General features: G+C 36.2%; 1 protein-coding gene across 1 annotated transcript in view; it reads right to left on the bottom strand.

Annotated features, from left to right (window-relative positions):
- LOC104027713 (protein eyes shut homolog) overlaps positions 1-25,325 on the bottom strand; it is a 961,671-nt gene that overhangs the window by 626,505 nt on the left and 309,841 nt on the right. The window contains exons 16-20 of the mRNA XM_075707654.1: positions 24,117-24,230; positions 22,829-22,942; positions 22,264-22,377; positions 5,197-5,394; positions 2,580-2,701 (exon numbers count right to left, since the gene is read on the bottom strand). Of these exons, the coding sequence (XP_075563769.1) occupies positions 2,580-2,701; positions 5,197-5,394; positions 22,264-22,377; positions 22,829-22,942; positions 24,117-24,230 (662 nt within the window). The remainder of the gene's footprint in view (positions 1-2,579; positions 2,702-5,196; positions 5,395-22,263; positions 22,378-22,828; positions 22,943-24,116; positions 24,231-25,325) is intronic.

Here is a 25,325-nt window from a genome sequence, read left to right as displayed (position 1 = left end):
TGAATAATGCAATCACTTAGTGAGCGAGTCTTTTTGTCCCTTTCTGGATTCAACTTAAAAGATGATCCACATGAAAGCTATTTCAGAAACTTATATCAGAAATTTTAGTTTAAGTAAATACACTATAGAGAAAAACAGAGAAGGAGAAAGTATAAATATTGAATAGCAATGCATTATTATTGCAATAGAAAAATAAACCTACTAGCAATTCCCTATTTCTTTTCTTAAAAATATGCCAATACTAACTTTTCAATTTAGTAGAGCCCATTCTGTATTAATTTTCCTTTTTTTAGCACAAAATTACGTTACTATCAAAAATAACAAAGAACAGTCTCCTAATGAAAAAAAACCTGAAGTTTTTTTGTCTGTGCATTAACTAACATCAAAATGAACACTTTAGTATGAATGCTTACTGTAATGTTGACAACATAAGTGAACTATGTTGAGAAAGCCATTGAGGTCTGAGAAAGATCAAATCCAAGGACTAAAATGACACCTTGCCATTAAGTTTCTACAGTATTTATTTTCTGTAGTTAGTAACTGACTCCACATAGGTTAGATTTTTTTAATATCGGGCTTTCTCTGAAACAGTGAGTCTGCATGGATCTCACTGATTTATTGTGTCACAGTCCATTTAAAACAAAGTGGCGTATGTCTGTGACAAAGAAGATTAGAAATGTATCGATACTGCAGGACAAAAATAAACACAAATAAATCAAGAAAACAAAAGCATGAAAGGCATATGAAGAAAAACCTAGAACAGTGTTAAAAATTGCAGTAACCTACCATTCTTTGTCAGGTTTAATTTTGCCCAAATTAAAAAGTCCCACTGGATCAATATTACAACTCATTTAGGGAAGCTTAGCAGATATTCTTCGTGGAACAATATGTTTATTTTATAAAGAACACATAATTTTGTCCATTTCTGATATCTTACTTTTTGGGGAAGAATGTTGTTTAAGCTTTTGCACATACAGCTCCATTTTATCAGTCACAGTTAAAGCATCAACTGCAGTTAGGAATACTACTTGGAATGTCTACATATACAACACAATCTCCTGGAGGATAGGACACTATATGCCTTTTGAGCATAAAATTTATTTCTGGAATGCTCTCTAACCTGATTTTAAGATGGCAGTATGTGTCCAGTATGACAGCTTGAATTATTAATTGCCATCTACTGGTAAAAATAGGCATTTGCAATAGCATCCAAAGACAAGAACAGAAGTGTCACAAGCTCTGTAGTCTCCATATCAAGCGTTTAATTTCGTCCAAGGCATTTACTAGTTCTTGAAGCATATTTACATGAAAATTTATACAATACATGAAGTGTTCTGTGAAAAGAAGAAACAACTCCGGAAATCAGAGTAGAGGATTTGAGAAAATTCTCTTGAAGCATGTAACTTCTGTTCAAGTTTAGGAAGTAGCTGCAGGTTACCACCAGGATTTGTCAGGAAGAAGTGCATTTTCTTTATGTATGTACTAAAAAAACCCCAAAACAAATGACAAAACAAGAAAAAAACAGCCAAACAAAACCCCAGAAACCCACATACCCCTCACACAATTCTGGGCTTCTGGGATGGGATTCAGCTGGAAATGCAGACAGCTAAACATGGGTGCCTGCTTCAGCACTAATGCAGCCTAGCTACAGGGTTGTTCAGTTCACCCAAAGTGGACATCTACAACACTCTCTGGGTTGTGCTGGCTGCATCAGCAAGGATTCTAGCACCTTTGATGGGTGCTTAGATGCTTAGCTCATACTGTACATAGACACCTATTTAGGCATCTTAATATTAACCTGAATTCTACACCTTGCTTTAACATTTTATGAGTTTAATATTCTCACAAACATGCTGGGAGAAACTAGAAGAAGGAAAAAAAAGCCAACCTTTCTTCAATTTTTTTTAACCACCCCCAGTTTCTCTGACAGTCTGAATGTTTCTTAAGGACAATATTCATACTGTACAGTCTTAGTGTCCCTATTGAGTACACTGAAAACAAATTGGTTCCTGACAGATTCCTGGAGGGAGTGACAGACAACACGGGACACCTCTGGTGCCAAAGTTTACACAACATGAATGTCTGTCTTCTCCTTTCCACCCATGAAGGAATCAGTTGACAGAATGCTTTTATTTCTGAGAAGAAAGAAGTTATTTTTAACACTTTTCAGGAACTAATATAGGTGAAGAATTTTGAAAATAAATGCTGAAGTACTTGAAGTAAAGCCATTTTGGGGAGTAAGATACTTTTTAAGCCCCTTTGAAGCCAATGGCATCGGTGTAAATGAGTATTCCTGTCACTTATAATGAGGCCATAAACACACCTAGTTGAAAATATTTCACTCCTTTTGAATTCCCAAAATAACTCAATAACTGCTTTTAAATGATATAAACATTCCTCTTTCCCACTGCCTATATCATTAGAAATAAACAAAAAAACCAGTGACTGGAAAGGATGATTATAAAACTCTTGATAGGTGTATGGATTAAGTGGAGGTTTAGAACTCACAATAGTATTACTTTAGATTTCAGGAAGAAAAATTAGCAATCATTTTAATTAAAAAAAAATTCTCTACTAACCAGATGTAGATCAACACATGTAGAATTGTGTTGACAAGCATTGATTATGCAGTCATCAATGTCCTGGTCACATTTCAGTCCGGCATATCCTGGGTTGCACAAACAATAGAAGCCATCGACAACTGTAACAGAGATAGTATTTTAGTACTAAGAGCATTATAGAATAACAACTGAAAGAAGTAAAAGTCAGTAAGTTACAGTTATGACTACTAGCTAGAAAAGATTTGGACTGGCTTTACCTAAAAGGCGTGGACATGTTAAAAAATTGTAATAAATGAAATGCAATATCTCAAAACACCTTTTTAATATGAAAGCAGATTCAGGTACTGCATTTTACTTAAACAATTCACATATTTTGACATAAGAATTGTAAATCAATGACCCATTACTAGCTTCTGAAAAAGTGATGGCATCTTATAAGCTAATGAGTAATTTTCCATCACAAAACTGTGCACAAAGCACATACGACTTTATCTTTGACATTGTGCCTAAATGAGACGGGGCAGTTAAACATTGTTGGGGTTTTTTTGGTAAGAAATGCCGCATATTATACCACTATATTAAAGGAAAACTTGCTTGAGTTGAATTTGGCGGCTCAACCTATGATACATTTCCATGCCTCATTTTGATCTTAACAAGCTAATGATAAGTATCCTCTCCCTTTTTCTTCATTAATGATCCAAACAGAGAGGAATCTAAGTGCTACATCCATTTAAGGAGTTTGTGACAGCAATAATTGCGCTTCTTTCAGGCCTGCATTTATTCTGACCTCAAAGAGGTCCCCGGATTCTTCATTATTGCTGAGATGTACCATGGAAACTCTTCCGCCATTGTGTCTGTACATGTAGCTGCTATTGTATTCACTAAATGCTTTAAGTCCTTCAGAGCAGGAGCATTATTCATCTGCTAAGAGCTTCCGAGCTTCCTCAGGATTCCAGCTTTCTGCAGCCAGTGCACATATTGCAGAGGAACTGAGATGTCCACATGATACAACTCAAGTCCAGAGGCACCACAAAGACAAGCTATCCCCAAAAGATCTAGTACTTTGTGAGCATGAAGAACTTTACTGCTGCTCATCTAAATTCCAGTTCAAAAATATTTCTGAACTAGTGTAGAGTACATAGAAAACATCTGTAAACTTGTTAGGAAATAGTCTTTACTATTATATAGAAAGATGATATTTTATATATATATTATATATAATGTACATATTAAAAATATAATAATATATATTACTATTATATATAAATATGAAGCCACTCACCTTATTCCCACATACGGAAAGACAGGATTCTTAAAGCTTATTGATTTTTTGTTGTTGGCTTTGTTTTGTTTTTTTTTAAAACTAGGAGAGTTTTAAGCAATGATATATCTAGTAATTTGGGGTCAGTTCTTTAAGATCTCCTCTGAAACCAGTAAGCTGATCAGATCTTCTGCAAATTTGTGTAAAAATTTTGAATTTCAGGGAAATTCTCAAGTCATCATTCTCATTTTAAAGGGCATGTGGGGGAACAGGAGAGAGATGTAGCAGAAGAGAAACATGGCTGCTCAGTGCTTAAAGTGTGGGACCTATGAGGAAAAGTTGAGTCAGCTGGGCTTGCTTTGTATTAGTCCCTTCAGGGAAGGTTTAATAGTTAGAGGGCTGTATAAAAATAAATTCAAGGACAGTTGCACAAATGACAGAACTGAATTCCTCTTAGTAGTGTTAGATGAGATAATAAGGGGCAATGGACAAAAGTTACAGCTTAGGAGTTCAGATGGGATTGGGGGGGTGCACTACAGGCGTAGTGCATCAGTGGAATAGGCTGTACTGAAGAGTTTGTGGAATTCCTGTCCATCCTTAGAGGTTTTCAAAACTCAGCTAGAAGAAACCCTGACTGACCTGTTCTAGCTCTGTTGATAGTCCAGCTTCATGAAGGTTTGACTACATGACCTCCAGATGTTGTTCTGCTTTCCAGCCATCATTATAAGATTCTCTGAAAATTACCTCTTTTACTTTTTTTTACCAAGCATAGAAAGTGTCTAGTAAGTGGTAATAGCCCCATAAAACTTTCCAATAAGTACTCCATACATAATGGATGCTACTAAACTTAGCATGCCAATCCAGACAGAATGTAGTAATTCATCATCAAATTGCTTCCAAAACCTTTAAGTATATCTGTCAGTGAAAGTTACGTAGTTATGTGATAGAAGGCACTTAATAGTAAATAGACACTCCATTTTGCATCAGTTTGATATTCAATGCAGTTTTTTGACTCGTTAGAATTATGACATATACTGCCTAACTGCTCCATGAGCTCCTTTTCAGCACCTGAATATTCTCTCATTGAATGCACAATGTAAGATGTGTTTGGCTAATTTAGGTATCGAAGCAGACAGCAGAAATCTCATTGAAATATCTCATTAGCTGCAATTCTGACCCTCTGAACAAACAAACTCCAGTGCCAGGAGTTGAGGCATTTTGGCAAAAGTAATTCTCCTGGTACTGGCTGTAGAGCTTCACACAAGCTAAATTTCAGTAAATTATCCACTGTTCTCCCCAGAGCAGCTCAGTAGCTACAGACGCTTCAACAGAAAGACTACTCTACATTAAAGCGAGTAACCAGACTGAACTCACTGTCATAGCAGTATCCGTGGAGGCAAGGGTTAGAACTGCACTCATTGACATTGATCTCACAACGTGGACCTGCAAAGCCCTTCACACACTGGCACTGGAATCCAAGGGGAAAAACGTCCAAATTAATTTCTTCTATGCACACAGCTCCGTTCTCACAGGGATTGCTGGCCTCACAAGGCCTAAACTCACAGTTCAAACCTGAAAAGGAAAATGGCAAAGCTGTCAGTGTTTAACTAATGAATATATCCCTGCAGCTGCTGCCTCTTATGAACTGTGTTTTCTTTATATCCCTGGTTAAAATTCAGTTGGAGGGTCTCAGAGGTATATATATGTATATTACCATGCAGAAACATTTATTTGCTTTGTAAAATAACAAACAAAAAAGAAAATTTTATCTGTTGTGTTTATATAATTACACTACATTTTAAAATCGTAATAGCTATCTCAATATAGTTTATAGTTTTTCTGTTTACCCTTGTCCTCTAAAGCAGCTCAAAAACTGTATTTAAAGATAATTAATAAATTTGGTTTTGAAGCTTCCTGTTATTTCTTCCTGATATCCTGTTTTCACAGCTACCATATGAGCTGTTTATACATTAACCCGTAATCCTTAACATGAATGAAATGCAAGTAACCTTGTATAATTATTCTGCTTCCAATTCGTAATTACACATGAATTCTTTTACTGAAATTATGTATCCATTTAATAATGAGTGACTGCCTCCATCGTTTATAAAAATTCCGTACAATAGAAAATCTCACACAGTCCCTACTCTTTCCTAACAAACACTCTAGTCTATAACAGATTATGTACATTTATCTGGGCTAGTCAAGGATCTGTGTGATGGTGAACTTGGCTTGCAGATGCCCTCATCTAACTCTTTAATCTGAAATAAATAGATCAAAAAAGATTAAAAGGCCTTTAAGGTGAGTCTCATTTTTTTAGAACATAAGCAAGATTGATTTATGCTTTCCAGTAGTGAAACTTGAAATGATGAGGGCAGAGAGAACAGAGATCAAATAGGTTTGGGGTTGTAAAGCTGCCTCCCTTTTCCCTCAGTGCTACTGAAGGCAAGTCTGTTCTTTCAGGCTTAGTTTCAGACAGAGCTCGGTGGCTTTTGGGGCTGCAACAAACTGTGCACAAGCCCCTCGGAGCCCCTTTGAAGCCCATCTGCCTTTCTGTGACTGCTGAGGCTGGGTTGTGTCTATACTATGCTTTCTGGCGGAGATGCCCAGGGTCTGCTGTACTGCAGGCCCTCTGCCCACTTCCACAGTGTGCTTGCTCCAGATCTGGTTGCCCAGCCATTCCTTCTGGGAGCAGCTTTTCCCTGCCCCAACAACCTCCCTCTTCCTTAGACAGGCTGTAACCTTAACACAGTGATGGGCAACATGACACTACAACATAAAACATCAGGGTAGTCTTGCGGAAAATCAAATCCATACGGTTGTGTGGTGGTGGGTTGACTTTGGCTGGTGGCCAGGTGCCCACCCAGCTGCTCTGTCACTCCCCCTCAACAGGGCGGGTGGAGAAAATAAGATAGAAAACCCTGTGGGTCAAGATAAAGATAGGGACATCATTTACCAATTACTCTCATGGGCAAAACAGATTTGACTTGAGGAAAACTGATCAAATTCATTGCCAATTCAAAATGGTGAGAAACAAACACAAAACTAAAAAAACCTTCCTCCGTCCCCCTCTTCTTCCCAGGCTCAACTTCAGTCCTTCACTTCAGACTCATCTTCCTCCTCCTCACTTCTGAACAGCACGGGGGATGGGGAATGGGGGTTGTGGTCGGTCCACAGCAGTGCTCCTCTGCCCATCCTTCCTCCTCACACTTTTCCCCTGCTCCAGTGTGGACCCCCCATGGGCTACAGTTCCTTCCAGGAGCCTGCTCCACCATACTCTTCTCCAGAGGCTGCAAGGGAATTTCTGCTCCGGTGCCTCTGGAGCGCTTCCTCCCCTGCCTCCTCCTCTCCCCTTGGTGCTCGCAGAGCTGTTTCTCACACTTTTTTCCTCACTCCTCACTGCCTGTGCAGTGTTCTGCCCTCTCTTAAATATGATTTCCCTGAGGCACCTTGGCTGCGGGGCTGAGCCGTGCCCTGCGCTGGGCCGGTTGGAGCCGGCTGGAACCGGCTGTGTCCGGCACGGGGCAGCCCCGGCCTCCCCTCACAGCGGCCGCCCCGCAGCCCCTGCCAGCGCCTGGGCCCCTGCACCCAGTACCCGAGGTACGCCATGTTCGTGAGATGGATACTAGTACTGAGAATTTTCAATTTCTTTTCAGGCTCAAAATTTCAGACAAGAATTCCTGACAAAGAATCAACCCGTGTTACAGGTCACCTATAGTATATGGCAGCTTTAAGTTTGTAGACCAGTTGCTAACTAACTGGCAATTCATACAGGGTTTTTTTGATATAATTTGGGAGAAACTGAATCAGTTAAATGGTTAGCTTATTCTGGAGGAATATATTGAATATTTTATTATCTTTCAGAAGAACAAGACTTTCACTACAGCATAGTGGTTGAGATCGAGCTACAGTGCCAGTTAGTGCCATTCTGTGACTTGTTTGAAAGCTTGAAGTTCCTTAGATTTGTAGGATATAGGGAACGGAGTGAAAAATACACATTGGATAACTTCAATATTAAGGCATCCACGTTATTTAACTTTAACTTGGGAAACGTACTTTTATATTTTCTGAGATACGTTGTCAGTAAAATGATTTGGGCTCTGCTATAAAGGACGGTGGTCAGGCACACAGGTATTGTATGCTTAGTACTGGCTGCAGTCAGCTGAACGCGCATATCTCCTCCTTTGCTTGTTCTGTCATTATAGACAAAGTTTTGCTGGCCTATTCCACATAAGCTGCTTTCCTTTTTTTTACTGCTAATCACATAGAAAATGTTAATCCCATAGTAGCATACTGGCTAAGAACAGGCCTTCATAATAATGAAACACGCACTGTCCAAAATGTCAGAAGAATTTTAGGTGAGCTGATTCCTTACTGTAAGACAGAGTCACCTAAGGACTGAATTCTTAAGGCTTCTAATAGCAAAAGCAACAAGTAGGAACAGAATTGAGGTAAAAAAGAAACCAACAACCCTTTGACGCCAGCAGTCATGCTGATAGTGGAGAAAAAGAACAGTACAAGTTATTCTCTGTCTTATGTCACCAGTGGTCTCTCCAGTGCAGGATGATCCTGCCATAGGCAGCCAACACTCTAAGATCTGGAATTCATGAAATTGCATAGCAAAAGTAGCCATATGGCACATTGAGATTTTTGCCCTGAAGTTTTCGTCTTTATATCACAACAGCTTGACATGGGTGACAACCCTGCTGATTCCTAAAGTGGAGTTCACACGCACATGAATAAGCTTAACACATGGTTCACAATCGCAAGTGGAACTGTCAGATGATCCGGTAATGCAGTACTTGTTTTTCTTCTGTGTTGATGGAAGAACCTTTAAACAGACTTGCCCATTATCTTACATGCCAAGTGTTTGTGGAGGTAGACATTTCTGGTAGATAAAGCAAAAGTCATGCCACAGTGTATCAGTTTTCCCCTACTGTAGTATTCTTCTCCAGCGCTAGATATCTCCACTTTTTGGATGAGAACATAACAGAGTTTTGATGAAAAAATGGAAAATAAAGAGGCAATAAGAAACAATGAGGACATATGTTCTGAAGGACACAGGTTTATATTATTTACAAATATTTGTCCAGTATAACTATGACTGTGCACAGTTCTGTCATATAAATGCTAATGAATTTTAAGTTTTTCATCTCAATATCTTCTGGCAAAGTTTCACGCATTAACTATATATTTCAGAAAAGTATTACCTTTTTTTTTCTTTAAACTCTCAATATACTCCCAGACCCCTGGCTTCTATGTATGATTTTTATTTCAGACATTTTGCTCTGCTGATTCAATAACACATTGGGTTTCTGCTGCCTTTTCTTTCTACACTGTGTAGAAAATTGTATCATTGACCAAAGAGCAACTGAACAATCTTTGTCTGGTCTCAGTCCCTCCAAAAAACAGTGATCCTCAAAGAACTATGGATAAAAATGTACTTTTCTTATTCAGAAATTCATAATTTATTTTAAACTTCAGCTGAAGATGATTATTACTATCTCAAACACAATTTCTGAGAAGATTTTTTGACATATTTGAAATCTAAAATATTCAATGTGAACAGACTCAGAAAGAAAGGTATAGGGGTAACCTGCACTTTCAGGTTCTATAGTTCTATTGTTGTCACATATTGACATATTTATCACCTCAAATCCAATAAGTGTTGATAATGTTTTGGGGTTTTTTTTAATGAACATTTGGATAGATGTCTTTCACTGTGTGCTCTGAGAAAAGGAGCCTGAATCTGTCTTCTCTATTAGCTCATATTAAATAAGTGTCAGGCTGCTGCTAGGCCTCCCTGAAACTTTCTTCTCCAGGCTGAACAAGCCCAGCTCCCCCACTGGTGGATAAACAGCATGAAAGAGGCATTGAGTATCTCAGACTTTTCCATGTCCTTTGTCAATTCAGCAATGTGATCTCATTTTTCTCCCTCTTTCTTTGCTGCTGGTAGACCTATAGAAATCTTTCCTGTTGTCCTTCAGTTGCCTTGATAGTTTTAGCTCCAGTTGCCCTTTAGCTTTCCTAATTCTGTTCCGGTGTGACTGGGTGCCTTCTGGATAGGCAGCTTACCATTGCATCTACCTTCTGTGCACTTCCTTTTCTCTTTAAGCTCAGTCAGGAGTTCTCCATTTGTCCATTTTTCTGCCACATCTGCTTGAGTTCCTGCACATTGGAAAGAACTGTGCTTTGAGGAAACTGTCTTTCAGGATAAACTGGCCCAAGATAAATCAGTTTTCCCTTCAGTGCAGTCCCTAATGGGAGCTTGCCAAGCAGAAGCCTGAGCAAACTGAAGCCAGTTCACTGAAGTCCAGAATCATTATTCTGCTACTTGAATATCTCGTTTCTCTTAGGACTATAAACTCCATCATCTACTGCCATTGTCGCCAAAGCTGGTTTTGACCTTTACATCCCAAACCACCTCTTGCTTATTCATGAATAGAGAATACAGATAAGTACCTCCCCTAGTTGTCTCACCCCTCAATTGTTTCAAAAAATGTGTAGTCAACATGGTCCAAAAATCTCCTGGATTACTTATCTTTCCATGTTGTCTTTCCAGCAAAAGTCAGGGTGGTAGTATCCGAATGAGAACTAGGGCCTGTGTTCATGAGGCTTTTTCCAGTTTCCTAAAGGCAACTTCATAAACTTCTCTGGATCAAGCTGTCTGTAGCAGTCACCCACCACAATATTTCTTTAAATGGTTCGCTTTTCATCCTGCGTCATCGACTTGAGCAGTGCATCACCATTGCCCATTCCATAGCAAAGCTCCATGCATTCAAGACACTGCTTTGCATGAAGTTCAGCCCAGCTGCCTCATCTTCCCTGCCTGTAAATCCAGAGAGCTTGCATCCACCCATTGCAGCATACCAGTAATGTGAGCTATCTCTCTGTGCGTGTTGTAGGTATAATAAAGTGAAATAGCACAAAGCAAAAAATATTTACATTATCCTGACATTTATAAAGAATGGTAAATTGAAGTCTGGCCATAAGAGTTGATGACCTGCGTTAACAATCCTATTTACCAAATGAGGCCAAAAGGTAGTATAATATCAGTTGCTAGTAGTATTCTAAACAGTTTTTCCTGTTCCTTCTTTCAAGCAACCTTCACCACTTTTTAGATAGAAATTCAACCTCTTTTTCCTCCCAGCTTCCCTGCATATCACTGCATGGAAAATCTTTTTCTGCTACTGGCAGAAATGGAGAAGATTTCATTCATATTCAAACTGGAAAAGTGGGAAAACAAAAAGACAAGAAAATAATAAGATTGTCTCCCACCCTCTCAGTCCCCTTCCCTGAATCAATTAATTTTTGACTATCAGTGTTGAGAATTAATAATTTAAAAGACCATTCCCTCACTCAGAGGATCACAACAGTTCATCTTATTTTAATACAATTCTGAAAATCATTCATCATTAAATAATTGATTATTAATGCTAATCCATATAAGCAGCAAGAAAACAAGAAAAGAAAGTTGGCTGATTTAATGTAGAGTTTTTTTGAAATATTAATATCCACACAAAGATTAAGGTTGGATAGTTATAGGCAATGGTGGTTACACATTAGTAAAATGAATGCACTGCTGCTGTTGCTCTCATATCAGCATTTTTTTTACAAAGCTGTGAATGTATGATTAAAGCTATTTGGATAAATCAAGCAGCAAACAGGTTATAGGTGAAAAACTTCATTATTAAAGTAGATTAATCAGAATACAGAATTCGTGTCTTCTGCATTTTCTCTTTCTTGTAAAATATTTGTTAGAGAATTTTTGTGCAAATAGATAAATATTAAATGTTTAACTCTAGCTGATGAATTTGAATACATCTTCTTTTACTAAATATGGGAAAGTTCTCACTTGATCAGGTAAATTTCTGAAATAGTAAGTCTGTGATTGTTGACAGAAAGGAATGCTGTGCCAGGGGAACAGTTGATAAACTGTCTTCTCCCACTGACTTATCAGTTTTTTTTTAAATTGCCATCACAGAATAAAAAGGTATTATTCACTAAATATAGTTAGCTGACAAAAAAGAGAAAGTATGCCCAACAGATCAAATGTGAAAGAATCAAACACAGAAGTTTATCAATGAATTAATAAGTTCAGCACATCTTTCTAACCGTGCTTATTTCCACTAGACAAATTTAACCTTTTTGCTTTTTTAATTATTGGCTATATTTTATTGATTGCAAGAACAGATTGTCTTTATTAGACAATTGAAGGCCTCTCTGTTAGAATAAACATGAACAAACACCAAAAGGATATGCACAAATTATTAAATTACACAGTCAGTTGAAGGACAATTTCCTTTTCAGGAACACAATACACTGGATTAAATATTATACTTCTCTCTATATATATATAAGCATACACTCATATATACTTTGCTTCTCTATTAGCATACAATATATATCAAATAATGCATAATTTATTTGGAAAATCCTCTTTTTGTTTGTTTAGGAATGAGAAGCATATTGCATATTCAGAAATGTCATTCTGCTAATATTAATCAGTGCTCTTTTTTACTGTGTTTGCTTGTCATACTTTGACAACAGAATCTCTAAATAGCATAAATGAGCACTGAAAACAGATTTCTTTTTTTCTGAAAAAGACTGTTCTGTTAAGGCTATTATTAAAAGTCAAAAGCATAATTTATAAAAATGACATAGGAAATAAATTACCTGAGATAAGTTTTCATTTCTTTATGCAAAACTATTGACATCTGTTTGTTTTATTTGCTCAGCATAAATCTGTATATGAAATGTTTTGATGTGCATTACAGAATTCTCTTATAATCAGAAATGACATCTCTTCAATGTTGTTATTCTTTTTGGAAAATAATTTAATAAAAAAGCCATTTGCTACTAACATTTTAAGGAATTAAATCTGACAACAGCTTTCAAAGTCAGCATTTTACCATAAAAGTACGGACTGAATCAACGACAAAATATATCTGATCGCAAACTGCTGGCATGATTATGACAATATAGTGAAAATAAACTATCTATGGCTAGTTCCAGAAGAACAAGTGTGTCATTTGGATGGCAATTTCCTAAATAATACCAAGTAGTCTGGTACTGGTGTTAAATATGCAGTCATAAGGACAGAAAGCTCTCAAGACAGACCAAGTGCCGTCATTGCCAAGTGGTCCGTGTGGGGGTTTGGACAAGAGAGGAAGAACCAACCGGGTAGCAGCATCTACCCTTCGGCCCCAGGCTGGGGTCAGAGGAAGTAGCTGCCCCAAATCCCTGCCCCAAATCTATATGCAAATTTCTGTTTCTCCCAAGACTGGTCTTTTGAAACTAGTGGATACAATAATTTTAATTTAAAAAAATATTTGATCACTTCAGAGAAATCTTTGTTTTGGTTTTCATCAACTTTATACAGCTCAATGGCTCCCACCCGCAAAGGCTTTCATAAACTTATCATAAAAATCCCAGAAACACTAATGAGCAATAAGTTAGATGCCTAAAATTTGAAATCCTTGCAAGTCTAAAGATTCAGTGGCTTAATGCTAAATATGAAGTTGTCTCTATTAAAAGTTAAAAATTGTCATTTTCTGTAACTTTGAAAAGTTCAGATGTACCTCTAAGCTTGCCATTATTTTATAAACTGGCTGCATAGCTTGATCTACTTTGTGGCATAAGAAGACAAAACGCCTTCACAACTGAGATGATTAAAGGCTAGTAAATGTAAATGAAGATAGAAATACCCTGGAAGTGAATAAGAAGAAAAAAATACCTGCAGAAGCATGCATATATTGATATTACTTGAAATTAAGCAAAGTATTACTCTAACAGTTTAAAAATATAGCAAATATTTTCTTTCAGTTCAAATTTATAGCAAATCCATTCTTTTCCTTGGAATGCAATTTCTACTTTCCATTAAAGGTATTGCTTTGTGAATCTATATATAATCTGTGAAAAGGCATTTTCTGTGAAAACCATACTAGCTGAAAATCAATGTTTGTTTGTTTGTTTTTTAAAAGAAGGATGTTGAAAAGCAATACTTAGCACTTTTCAAGTAAAAAACATTTCCTTAATTCTATGTGATAATGCAGAGCATGCAACAATGCTGGAACAAAACATGAGACCCACATCACAAACTTTGAAATGAAAATCACACAGAGATGTATATATTATTGCTCCATTCCTGTATATATTTCTGTGAAAATAGACAAAACCAGAAGTTGAGTATATTATTTAGGTGCATGTTTTTCTTTTAAAATATACAAGTTCCTGTATATTTGTATGCACATCTCTGCATTTCACATTTCAACATAAAAGCATACTTCACTCTTTCTTAGAAAATAAAATCAGAATGTTACTAAGGAAAACAATTACCACAATTTTATTTCCTACTGAAATACATGGGAATGCTTTTCTTTTCATTCTTTTATCTTATCTTTGTTTATTACATCAGAATTCAAATGAAATTACTAATATATGTGGAAAACTTACAGAAAGCTGGTATCAAACTCAGTTTTTCCTTATGGCCTAGGACTTGCAGGTGTCATTTTCAGATATAGTAATGGCCACCTTCAGTTCAGGTGGGCAAACCCTTCTGTGTTTTGAGATCCTGTTTTCGTTTTCTTAAAATTTGACAGACTGGCAAGACATTATTTATAGCAGCTGATACCAGGATTAGTACTTGTGTTTGTGTACTAGCAGATGACCCTACACCATAAACAGGCCCACAATGTTTCAGCAGCCAAAAAACCTGCCAAAATTTGGTACTTTTCTTTGCACAACAGCAATGCCCTCATAATTTGTAGGACATCCAGGAAGTACGTAACAATGTTTTAAGTCTTTGAAAAATTGTGGTTTGCACTCACTTTCTGGAAAATTAAGGTCCAGGTACATACAAATTCTCATTTGCAATGAAAATCATACCTTGTGTCATCTGCATAACTTAAATCTCCTCCCTGTAACCAAGGTTCTTGTACACCATTCTCCCAGAATTACTAATGAAAGTCAAACCCTTATCTGCTGTAGATGACTGGATTTACACATGCATCGTTCCCAGAGTACTCACAGCTATAAAGGCTTAGGAAATTTTTCTTGTGGATCAGGATGTGTCACAAGGTGCAAACTGAAAGCAGGGCTGACCCCTGTGGATATCTAATGTACCCAAGAGTGTCTAAATAGACACTAGAAATGGCTAGGCAAAAGACTTGCTCTCTGAATTGTTTCATTTTGGAAGCAGAAACACCTGAATTTATGTATCTATGTGGCAACTTTTAGAAACAACAGAAAAATCAGTAGAAATACCAGAAAAAAATTTCAAAGTAGTTCTGCAGTGACTTCATATATGAGCCAAAAGCAAGTGCCAGTTCATACTGATTCTCACTTAGGCACTGCAGAGCTTTTTAGACCAACCTTCTTCTTTATTTGCTTAGAGGCAATGTATATTTTCTAGGTAATATACCACAAATGTGGCCACTCTGCTTCTCTACCCACAAAAAGCTCCTATGTGATGCAAAGTGTCCTTCACAGCAATGTGCACCAGCTTCATTTTTCCCCTAAATAAAATTTTATTTGGCTGTTCAGTGTCAAGAGAGTGGCAAAACCAGATATAAACTGATGTTGAACAGGAGATATTCTTTTATGGTCTAACACAGAGATATTCTAGAAAGAGACACAGGTCTTGCACAACTGCCTTTTTGCATGGGTCTTGGCACTGGAAAGGATGAGATTTGGCCTATGAACACTGAAAAAGTAATTGCTCCATTATCTCTACTCTAGTTTTTCGCCTTCATGAGCACTTACATTTCTTACTTATTATCTGTTTTGTAATTAGCTGTTCCCATAATAGAGTGTCCTATGCTGAAAACTCCATTATTACTCTTGCTTTTCAACAGACTTAAGCATTTTTTTTTCTGCTGAGTTGCCTTTCTCACTAGTTTACTTTCTTTCACAACAAGTTTAATGGCCAATTACCATTTTTGCTTAGTCTTAATTGGAGCACATTTGGAGACATGTGTCATTAAGACTGCAACAAATAAGTAGACATTTCCTCAGAACTGAACTTCAATTTTCCTCTACAATTACATATATTTGATTAAAAAGGTCATACCTATTAACAAGATCTAGACCAAACACATACAGTGCATTTTTTTAAATGAGTCGTGTAATAATTTGGATCAAAGGATAAACTTCTTTGCTCCATTTATTAAAAACAAGTTACTAAACAGCTTTTTTTTTAAAAAGAAAAAAAAAAGAAAATATTCATGTCAACACTTACAGGGCTATCACATAATATATATACATTTCATATATATTGTGTATTGTATATATACAGTGTAGAAAATTGGGAAAATTTGCAGTTCTGGTGTGGGAGTGCAAGATCTGTTCTTAGCTTTCAATCCCAAGTAAGAATAAAGCAGCTTTATAAGTACTACTTTATTTTATGTAAAAATGAGCTGGTCTAGAAATTGGAGTGGGATCATTCTCCTTTTGCTTGCTAAGAATGCTGAAAAACAGCATGCCAGATACAGGGACTATCCCACTTTGCTACACTCTCAGCAAGGACTGATGTCTAATAGTTACGACTAACTTCATTGATGTGGCTGTGTGATACCTAAAAATATTGGCACTTCAAAGCTGTGAACAGCAAACTTGCATTTATTACTATGGACCTGGCTGTTTGTTAGAAGAATATACCACAAGGTTCTTACAAAGCACCAAAACCACCAATACATCTTAATATGGATGAAATGGCTAATGATTGGGGTGAAGCACCTAGAGGTACCTTGAAAGTAGATATGTAATACTAGAACAACTCAAAAGTGTAAGAAAGACTCATCTACTATGTAGTGGGCCAGTTTTAGTAAGAAACAGTAAACCAGTGTTTATCAGTGGAGCATTTAGGTATGTTTTCTACTAAGATATCTTTGAACAATTGAATGAACTGCAGGCATTCCTCCCCTTCCCTTCATACAACTGAGCAAAAGCCAGATAAAATCTGTAAACTGATGTGCTACTCCAGCTGTAAGACTTAAAACTAAGGAAAGCAAATAAAACTGTAGCAATCCAAAAAAGACACTTCTGACTTTGCTGGCACAGATGGAAGAATATAATGGGTATGTTTCAGCCTTACAACAAAATAAATAGCTTAAGACAAAAAATGTACTTTGCTAAATTATAATGGAGACCAGCAAAGGACTTAAAAATATGGCAGGTTTGGGGTTTGGAAAAATACTTTTTTACTCCTTAGCATAAAAGAATGAGGAGTCTTTCTCTCTTTCATTACAAATTAAAGGGCATGTTGATTTCAAAGATAAGATCAACTTCTGCTTCCTGTTATTCACTGTAAATAAATACTTTCAGGTCTGCATTTAACATGCTTCCACATGGAAGGAACAACGTGGATATAAATATAGATAAAATATAGATATGTATTTATATATCGATAAAATATAACAATGGGGGACTATAAAATTTACTAATTGCACTGTTCTTGCATGTGAATTTTTCATGGAACAAGACAGTATTTCCAGATAAAGGCATGGGAGCTTTTAGTCTACCTTCCGTGAAACTGTTAGGACCACTAAATGAGATACAGTCTCACAATATGTTTCTCACACACTCTGCTCTCTTCTGAAGCACTTAATATCAATTCCATAATAACTGTAATTCTATTATAGAAGGGCTACAATTGTAGAATCAATATCATAATAGAAATGTTATTATAATAACTCCCCAGCTAGGATACTATAATGGAATCAAGCTCATAAGAGGGCTGAGAGGCCTGCTTAACTCTGTAATAGATAATTTACTGCCAAAGACTATCAGTGATAATGTATTGGCCAGAACTGTAGCTGAATATAATTCTGAGCTTTTTGTCTCCTGTTGCTAATATTAAAATCTTTGATTTGTCCTGAACCCAAATTGAGTTTACCTTCCTTCCAGCTCCCAGTTCCAGTAGTTACTTTGCCGGTAGGGAATGCAACAGAAAACCAGATGATCCCCTTTCTCTGTTCTTGAACAACCTAACTTCAGAATGTCCTCTGGTAAAAAATGTGCAATATACATGACTATAAGTGTTGTACCTCAGATATGATAGAAAATGGGTGGAAGGGGGAGACATTCCTAAAATAGTAGCATTTTTGCAGGGACTAATACATTAGAACCAAGCAGAAGCAACGATACCAGATATGTACTTAGGTTAAATCTTGTATGAAAAGAACATTATACTACAGTATGTGTAAGTGGCAGTATGGTAAATAGCATTTCAGCATTTAATTGTGAGGTATAATAGTGATTTGTACTATACAAGTCAGTGACAGAACACTAGTGAAAGCAGACAGAAACAGAGGACGGGACTGTAAAAAGTGGACTGTTGTATTGGAGTAATTAGAACATATTCACAAGCACATACATTTTTTGTGGCATAGATAAGTATTGTAAATGGTAAAAGCATATTAGATAAGTCTAGATGCTATTGTTTTTTCTGCATTTGACCTTAGTTACAGCACATGCTTAGTGAGGCTCAGTTATGTTTAGGATTTCTGTGTGGGTTTACACAGGAATCACTTCAGTAATAACATAATCTGGTATAGATATTTTTTTCTTTAATCAAATCTTGAGCTTCCTCCAAACCAAGGCCAAAAGAGTTATGATATAAAAGTATATGGACTTTGATGTTCATTATTTTATACCTTATCAGGACTACAGGTAAAGCTCTATGATTTTGGAAAAAAGAAATTCAATTTTCTCCTCCACAGGACAAGGAACTTGGCTGAAATAGGACGAAAAGACTTCAGTTATCATATTTAGTAATTGGAACATTATTAGAAGGTAACAAGGATGTTATTTCATACCTGGAAGTCTTATAAGTTTCTCCAGTTTTCTTTTGAATTATGCATAGATGGACTGCTAGTACCCTCAAGATGTTCAGCTGAACATTTGGGAAAAGTCAAAGGTAGCAATTTCAGTGGCAATGATTCCCATTAGATACTAGAATATATAGAAAGACCAGTGATGTACACTAGCTGTGGGGAAATCCTATGTCAGGGGAACACTGATGGAGATGAATTAATTAGTTTTGTCACTGTTAGGGTTACAGCAACAGTGTCAGAAGATGTACTTCTCCAGTGTTCTCCATGCATTGACTTTACCTTGGAAATTGGATTTTCTAAAAAGGTTTGTGCCCACAGGAGATCATTCACAGATCAGGCTTGTAGAGTTAATTTGGACAGCCTGGACAGTTGGACATTTGAAGAAAAATCCAGATATATACCACTGCCCAAGCATTATTTAAAAGCTTTCTTAAAAGCTTGGGATGTCTTCCAGTATTCCATGGAAGCCAAGGGAATGAGTTAAAACATTTTGTCCAAGTAGACAAATCCATGCTTTAAAAAACAAAACAAAACAAAACACACAAGAAAAATACAAGAAACTATGAGTATACAATAATACCTTAATAAAATTTCTGATGACTTTTCATATTCATATAGCACTAACGTAAAAGTTTGTTAAAATATAAAAGTACACATTCAGGATATCAAAAAGTTTGCAGTACATATAAATGAGAAGTAGCTATACTCGCTCTCAAAAGAGATGGAATGGAAAGAAAGCAAAAATGTGAAGATTTTTCTGTTTTCCTTTCAAAAAGAAGAGGAAATAAAGGGGAAGAAAAAGGAAAAGGGAAAAATCAAAACTTCCTGGTCATAATCTTGCATAATCTTGTCAAAATAAACAAATGAGAATAGTCAAGGAAATGAAGAAGAAAGAAAGATAAATGTATGCAAACCATTTTCTATAGATAGAATCAATTTCTAGCTTAATCTGACAGGCTACCTTTTGTATAAATGCACCTGAATGTCCAAATCATGCTCTGAATTCCTTAATTCTACATTCTATATAGTAGAGGTCGGCTGTACACATCCTGATCAACTGGTATGTTATATGTTCCCAACAGTGGTGCATACCCTTCAAGTCAGATTTTGTGATGGGAGAATCAAACCATTACAATGTATCATGTAACTACAACTTCAGATTGCTTTCCAAGTAAATGACAGCATTCGTAATATAACAGTTATGCTTTTCTACTGACAATAACAGAAGCAAGAAAATCTGTGAAAATATTCCCAAAATAAAACAGGTATTCCTATATAGGAATAGTGGGGCCATCAGGAGCAGGGAAGTGATCATCCCCCTGTATGCAGCACTGGTGAGGCTGCACCTCAAATACTGTCCCCAGTTTTGGGCCCCTCAATACAAGAAAGACATTGAGGTGCTGGAGCGTGTTCAGAGAAGGGCAACAAGGCTGGTGAAGGGTGTGGAGCACAGGCCTTATGAGGAGCGGCTGAGGGAACTGGGGTTGTTTAGCCTGGAGAAGAGGAGGCTGAGGGGAGACCTTATCGCTCTCTACAGCTACCTGAAAGGAGGTTGAGTGAGGTGGGTGTTGGTCTCTTCTCCCAAGTAGTTAGCGATAGGACGTGAGGAAATGGCGTAAAGCTGCATCAGGGGAGGTTTTGATTAAATATTAGGAAAAATTTCTTCACGGAAAGGGTAGTCAAGCATTGGAACAGGCTGCCCAGAGAGGTGGTGGAGTCACCATTCCTGGAGGTGTTAAAAAACTGGGTAGATGTGGCACTTTGGGACATGGTTTAGTGGGCATGGTGGTGTTGGGTTGATGGTTGGACTGATGATCTTAGAGATCCTTTCCAACCTTAATGATTCCTAGTTTTTACTTTCATTAAAAAATAATCGAGCCATGAAGCCAGGGAACATGAAGTTATTACTCTACCCTTAATTGGTTTAGTGGTGGACATGGTAGTGTTAGGTTAATGGTTAGACTGGATGATCTTAAAGGTCTTTTCCAACCTAAATGATTCTATGATTCTATAACTTCTACCATTAATATATATATAAAAATATATTATTATTAATAATATATTATGTATAGTATTGTGATATACATATAATAATGTATTTGCTTCCTTAATAAAGCAACTCTGTAAGTAGTGCACACAAAGGTATTAATTACAGCAACCTGAATATTTCCACAAATTAGAAAACAGTTTAACTACCCATTATGTCAGCTTACTGTGAAACTGTAAAATACTACATTTACAGCAATTTAATACTATGTAAACAGATGGTGTGAGACTGAGGCAGAGTTTTCATATGAAACTAATTCTGCTTTTATTTTTACCATCATAAATCTGGGTAACATCAGTATAACAATTTGATCGTGAAAGGTGTCGAGTAAACCTGTAAAGAAGTAAACAGTCTCAAAAAATCTTCCATTTCAACAAGAATCCTATAGATTCTAGACATCCTGTACCAAGAATATTATGTTTTCAGAGGATCTCAGTTACCATTTATGAATCTTGCCAGGAGGGTTTAACTTTTCCATTGAGAGTTTTAGACACTGCTGGCTTCTTGAAGGATGACTACAGAAATGTTCACTTTCTGAAACTTCAGTCACTTCTTATATATCTAAATGAATACCAAAGTCTTCTGAAAATCTGACTCCTTGCGAAACAAGACCAGTATTTCTAACTATGTACTGAAAATGTTTTCACATCTTTCTGAGCACAGGCAATTCTGATACTGCAGTACACATTAACTTGTTATTATACTAGATTTTATTCAGCAGAACATAAATTAAAACTAATAAAAATGACAAACTAAATTTTGACCATTAACTAAAATAAGAAGAACAAATTTAGAACTCACTCTTTTCTCATGAATGATGAATTTAATGCAACCATCTTCCCTAAAGGGGAAAAGCCCTGCTGTCTCACCATACCAAGAAAATTGCCTTTTAATGATTATTCTGGAATCCTAAGTATGTATCATTATATTGAACTGCAAGAGGAAAAATGTGTTTATATTTAATTTATAAATCAACAAGCGCCTTTAATTGAGATTATCATTTGAACTAGATTGCTCAAGAACACTGGACAATTTGTTATTTTAAATTATTTTAGCAGTGAGTGTTTAAAATTAAACCCCAAAAATTTCTATGAAAAAGGTCACAATAAAGCTTGCATTTTAAGTGTATTTCCTTTAAAAGCATCAACAGAAATAATCACACTCAATTTATGGATTCCAAGATAACTATAAATTGTTTTCTGAGACTGAAAAAATAATTTGGAGAATGCCATGACCAATCAAATTAGAGAGAAAAATGTGTAGAAAAGCAACAAATCTCTGTGATGGCAGCTTAATGGGCATATGCCTCTCATTTTGTAAACAAACTGATTTTAAAGTTTGATTTTGATTAATAAATAAACACTCCTAGTAGATGTATAAACAAAATTTACTTCACATTACTTGCAGCCTAAGGCATAGTTGGCTGGTCAGTTTAAAAGCTTTGCTTGAGAAAATGAAGGACTAATAACTTAGGAAGAGTGAAATGAGTTCAGACAATTGACAGAAACGCTTTCTAAAGTTAATTATGTTTGCTTTCCCCTCTCCCTTGGTGTTCATTACCTTTAAATGGAGCCACACATAGGCAGAAGTAATTACCAGGTTGGTCAATGCAGGTGGCTCCATTCTTGCAGGGAAATGAAGCACACTCATCTATATCTGTTTCACATCTTGCACCTTTGAAAAGACAAAAGATTTGAACATTTAGTAAGACAATCAGGTGCCAATTTCTAATTCATTTGCACTGCAAGAATCTCAAGCAACTTGTGAGGAGAAACCCACATAAATCAGCCAAATAAACAGCCACGCATACTAATGTCAGCATCCATTTAATGCTTATCACCACAAATACATAACAACTTGTTTCTGAGTTGCTAAATAGTAACTAATCTTCCTTGTGTGTGTAAGCTTTGAAGGCCTTTCTAAATGCAGACTAATTTATCTTGTGCTATTTAGTTTACAGATGGAGTCAGTGTTCCAGTTTGTTGGAATGCAAATGAAACGTTAGACCAGGGCAGATAAAGAGAAATGAGAAGGAAACACAAGCGAATTAGTCACTGATGTCTTAATGAATGCTTTGTGGACTACCTCACTGTGGAAAACAAGGTTTAGGATGAATACAACTCACCAGTAAAGCCAGGTAGACAGGCACATTCATAGCCACCAATAAGGTCTGCGCATGATGCATTATGAAGGCATGGAGAAGAGTGACATTCATTTATATTTGCTTCACAAGTTGTGCCTATAAATATACAATCAGGCAAAGGGGAGAGAAATGACTGCATAGCACATATAGTTAAATACCAACATTTATTTTAACTGCATATAGATCACATACTGGAATCTATCTGACACTCTTTTTGTATTCAAATTTGGGCATCCATGACAGCATGTTGATATTTTTAATGTTTAAGTTATTCACTAATTTTCCCAAAAGATTAAAAGTACAGTCATTTAATAGATTCCTAAGGCTTAAAGCAGACAATTTCCTTGTTATATGAATATAGGAGAATAGAAAACAAATTACATTAAATTTAATAGACTGCACTGCAATGACACGAGAGGAAGTATTCCTTGTGTTCATGATAAGGCAACAGATATACTCCCAGAAAATGTGAAAAGAAATCTGATGTAGACAAGAGTACAATTTATTCCAGTCTAGAGTATAGCTAACATAACCACATAGCGACTTAAAGTACAAAAATACTCTATTGCTAATATTTCTGAGTGAGCTTAATTTTTTATCATTTAAAGAATAGATGTAAAACGACATCAGTTGTGAGGCTTGGGAAGTTCAAAGAATTTTAATAAATAAAAAAACAAGTGATAGTTGTTCTGAATAAAACTAGCAGTAGAAATGTAATATTTTGCCCTGTGACATTTGAGTTATAGATTGCTTTGTATTTCAATGATTAAATATCTGTGATGCTTTAAAAATGATGCACTAAAAAGAAAATGGATACACTCTAAATTGCTAATCTGAGCTGAAAGCAAAGAATAGTTGCACATATTAATGCATCTACTTATCAAAATGATTACATTTTTAGTATAAATTGTACAAATATGCCAAGAACAAAACCTTTCCCACACAGGTTTTTTCTCTGTTTATAATATATTAAATCCGCCAACAGTTTAAATAGCTTACAGGAAATGTATATGCTATTTGCAAAATTTCACTGAACCCCACTGATCCATTTTCAACAACTAAGCCACCAGCCAGCAGAAAACACCTAGTTCCATGCTGTCAATAAAACAAAGTAGATAACTTCAGTCAACATGCACTTACGCTGAATTTACATGTTTATAACTTCAGATGACACTAGAAGAAGTATATATGCATCTCATCCAATATGTTAAAAAATTGGTGAAGACTCAAAGTAGATTTACAAAGTTATAGTTCTATGGATTTTTTATACCTTGAAATCCATCCTGACAGATGCAACTGAAGGCATCCAGATGATCAACACAGGTAGCTCCGTTGTGACAAGGGTCACTAAGACACTCATCTACCTCAGTCTCACAGTTATTACCTGGAAACAAGTGAAGGTTTCACTTCATTAGGAACATTCTACTGGTGAGTCACTAGTGCAAGCAGCAACAACAAAATTAAATAACTGGGGTTAGGTACAGGGAACTTTTACCAATGAGCCATAAATTTGGGGAATTAATTTCTCGTTGATTAAAGGCAGAAGTGAAATGTATATATAATAAATAATGTTCAACAAAGTTCTGATGGGAATTTTATGGATTCATTTATAGACATACTCAAAAATGTGCATCTTTTCATATTTTAAGGGCAGTAAAGTCTTGAGTTTTCCTAAAACATCACAAACGTGTAAGTATGTTTTCTAAGACCAAATGTTAAAGTATCACAGTCTTTTCTATAATATTCTTTTTCATTTATTTATTAATTTCTGGATTTGTTATGAAGATCTCTATGTGAAATACTGGGAAAGTTTTCCATTATGACCAAATATTTTAATAATTTTTTTTTGAAACTAATAATAAAAAAGGTCACTATTGCCATATATTTTTAAATATGCAGAGGAAAAAATTACAGATGCTGATTTCTAGTTGAGAATGATGTACCTAATATTTTTTCTGGCCTTCAAGGTAGAACAAAGCTCAGAAATTATTTATTTGCATTTGGTATATGAATTATCCAAACAGATGATAATGGCCTCAAATTCATTATTACTTATGCCTAAAAGGTAGGTAGAGAGTTCCTGATTGTTTCAGAGGGGTTTTGAGGGCTTTATTTGGCCACAGAAAAAGTATAAACTAAAAATACTGATCTACTGTTACTGTTGAAGGCTAACTCTGAAACTTAGCTAACATTGTGTCAGGCCAAGAGGTTTTTGTAAGCTGACGAGTAAAGGACACTTAATCATCCCTAATCAGAAGAACAAACATTCAGAATCCTTTAACCAAAGACATCCTGGAGCAACTAGACCTTGAAGAAGTACTGAGAAACTAAGAAAAGGGAACATCCTACCCCAGAAGGTGCCAGAAAAACTGGGTGATTGCTGAAAAACAGTATCTGGGGGAAAGGTAATACTGACAGGGGGAGATTGCAACCACCAACTCAATTTAGGACCAAAAGGATTTGCCCCCTGACACCCATA

This window comes from Pelecanus crispus, chromosome 3 (genome assembly GCF_030463565.1).
Source record: "Pelecanus crispus isolate bPelCri1 chromosome 3, bPelCri1.pri, whole genome shotgun sequence".
Taxonomy (NCBI): domain Eukaryota; kingdom Metazoa; phylum Chordata; class Aves; order Pelecaniformes; family Pelecanidae; genus Pelecanus; species Pelecanus crispus.
This window is presented reverse-complemented; position numbering and strand designations above follow the sequence as displayed.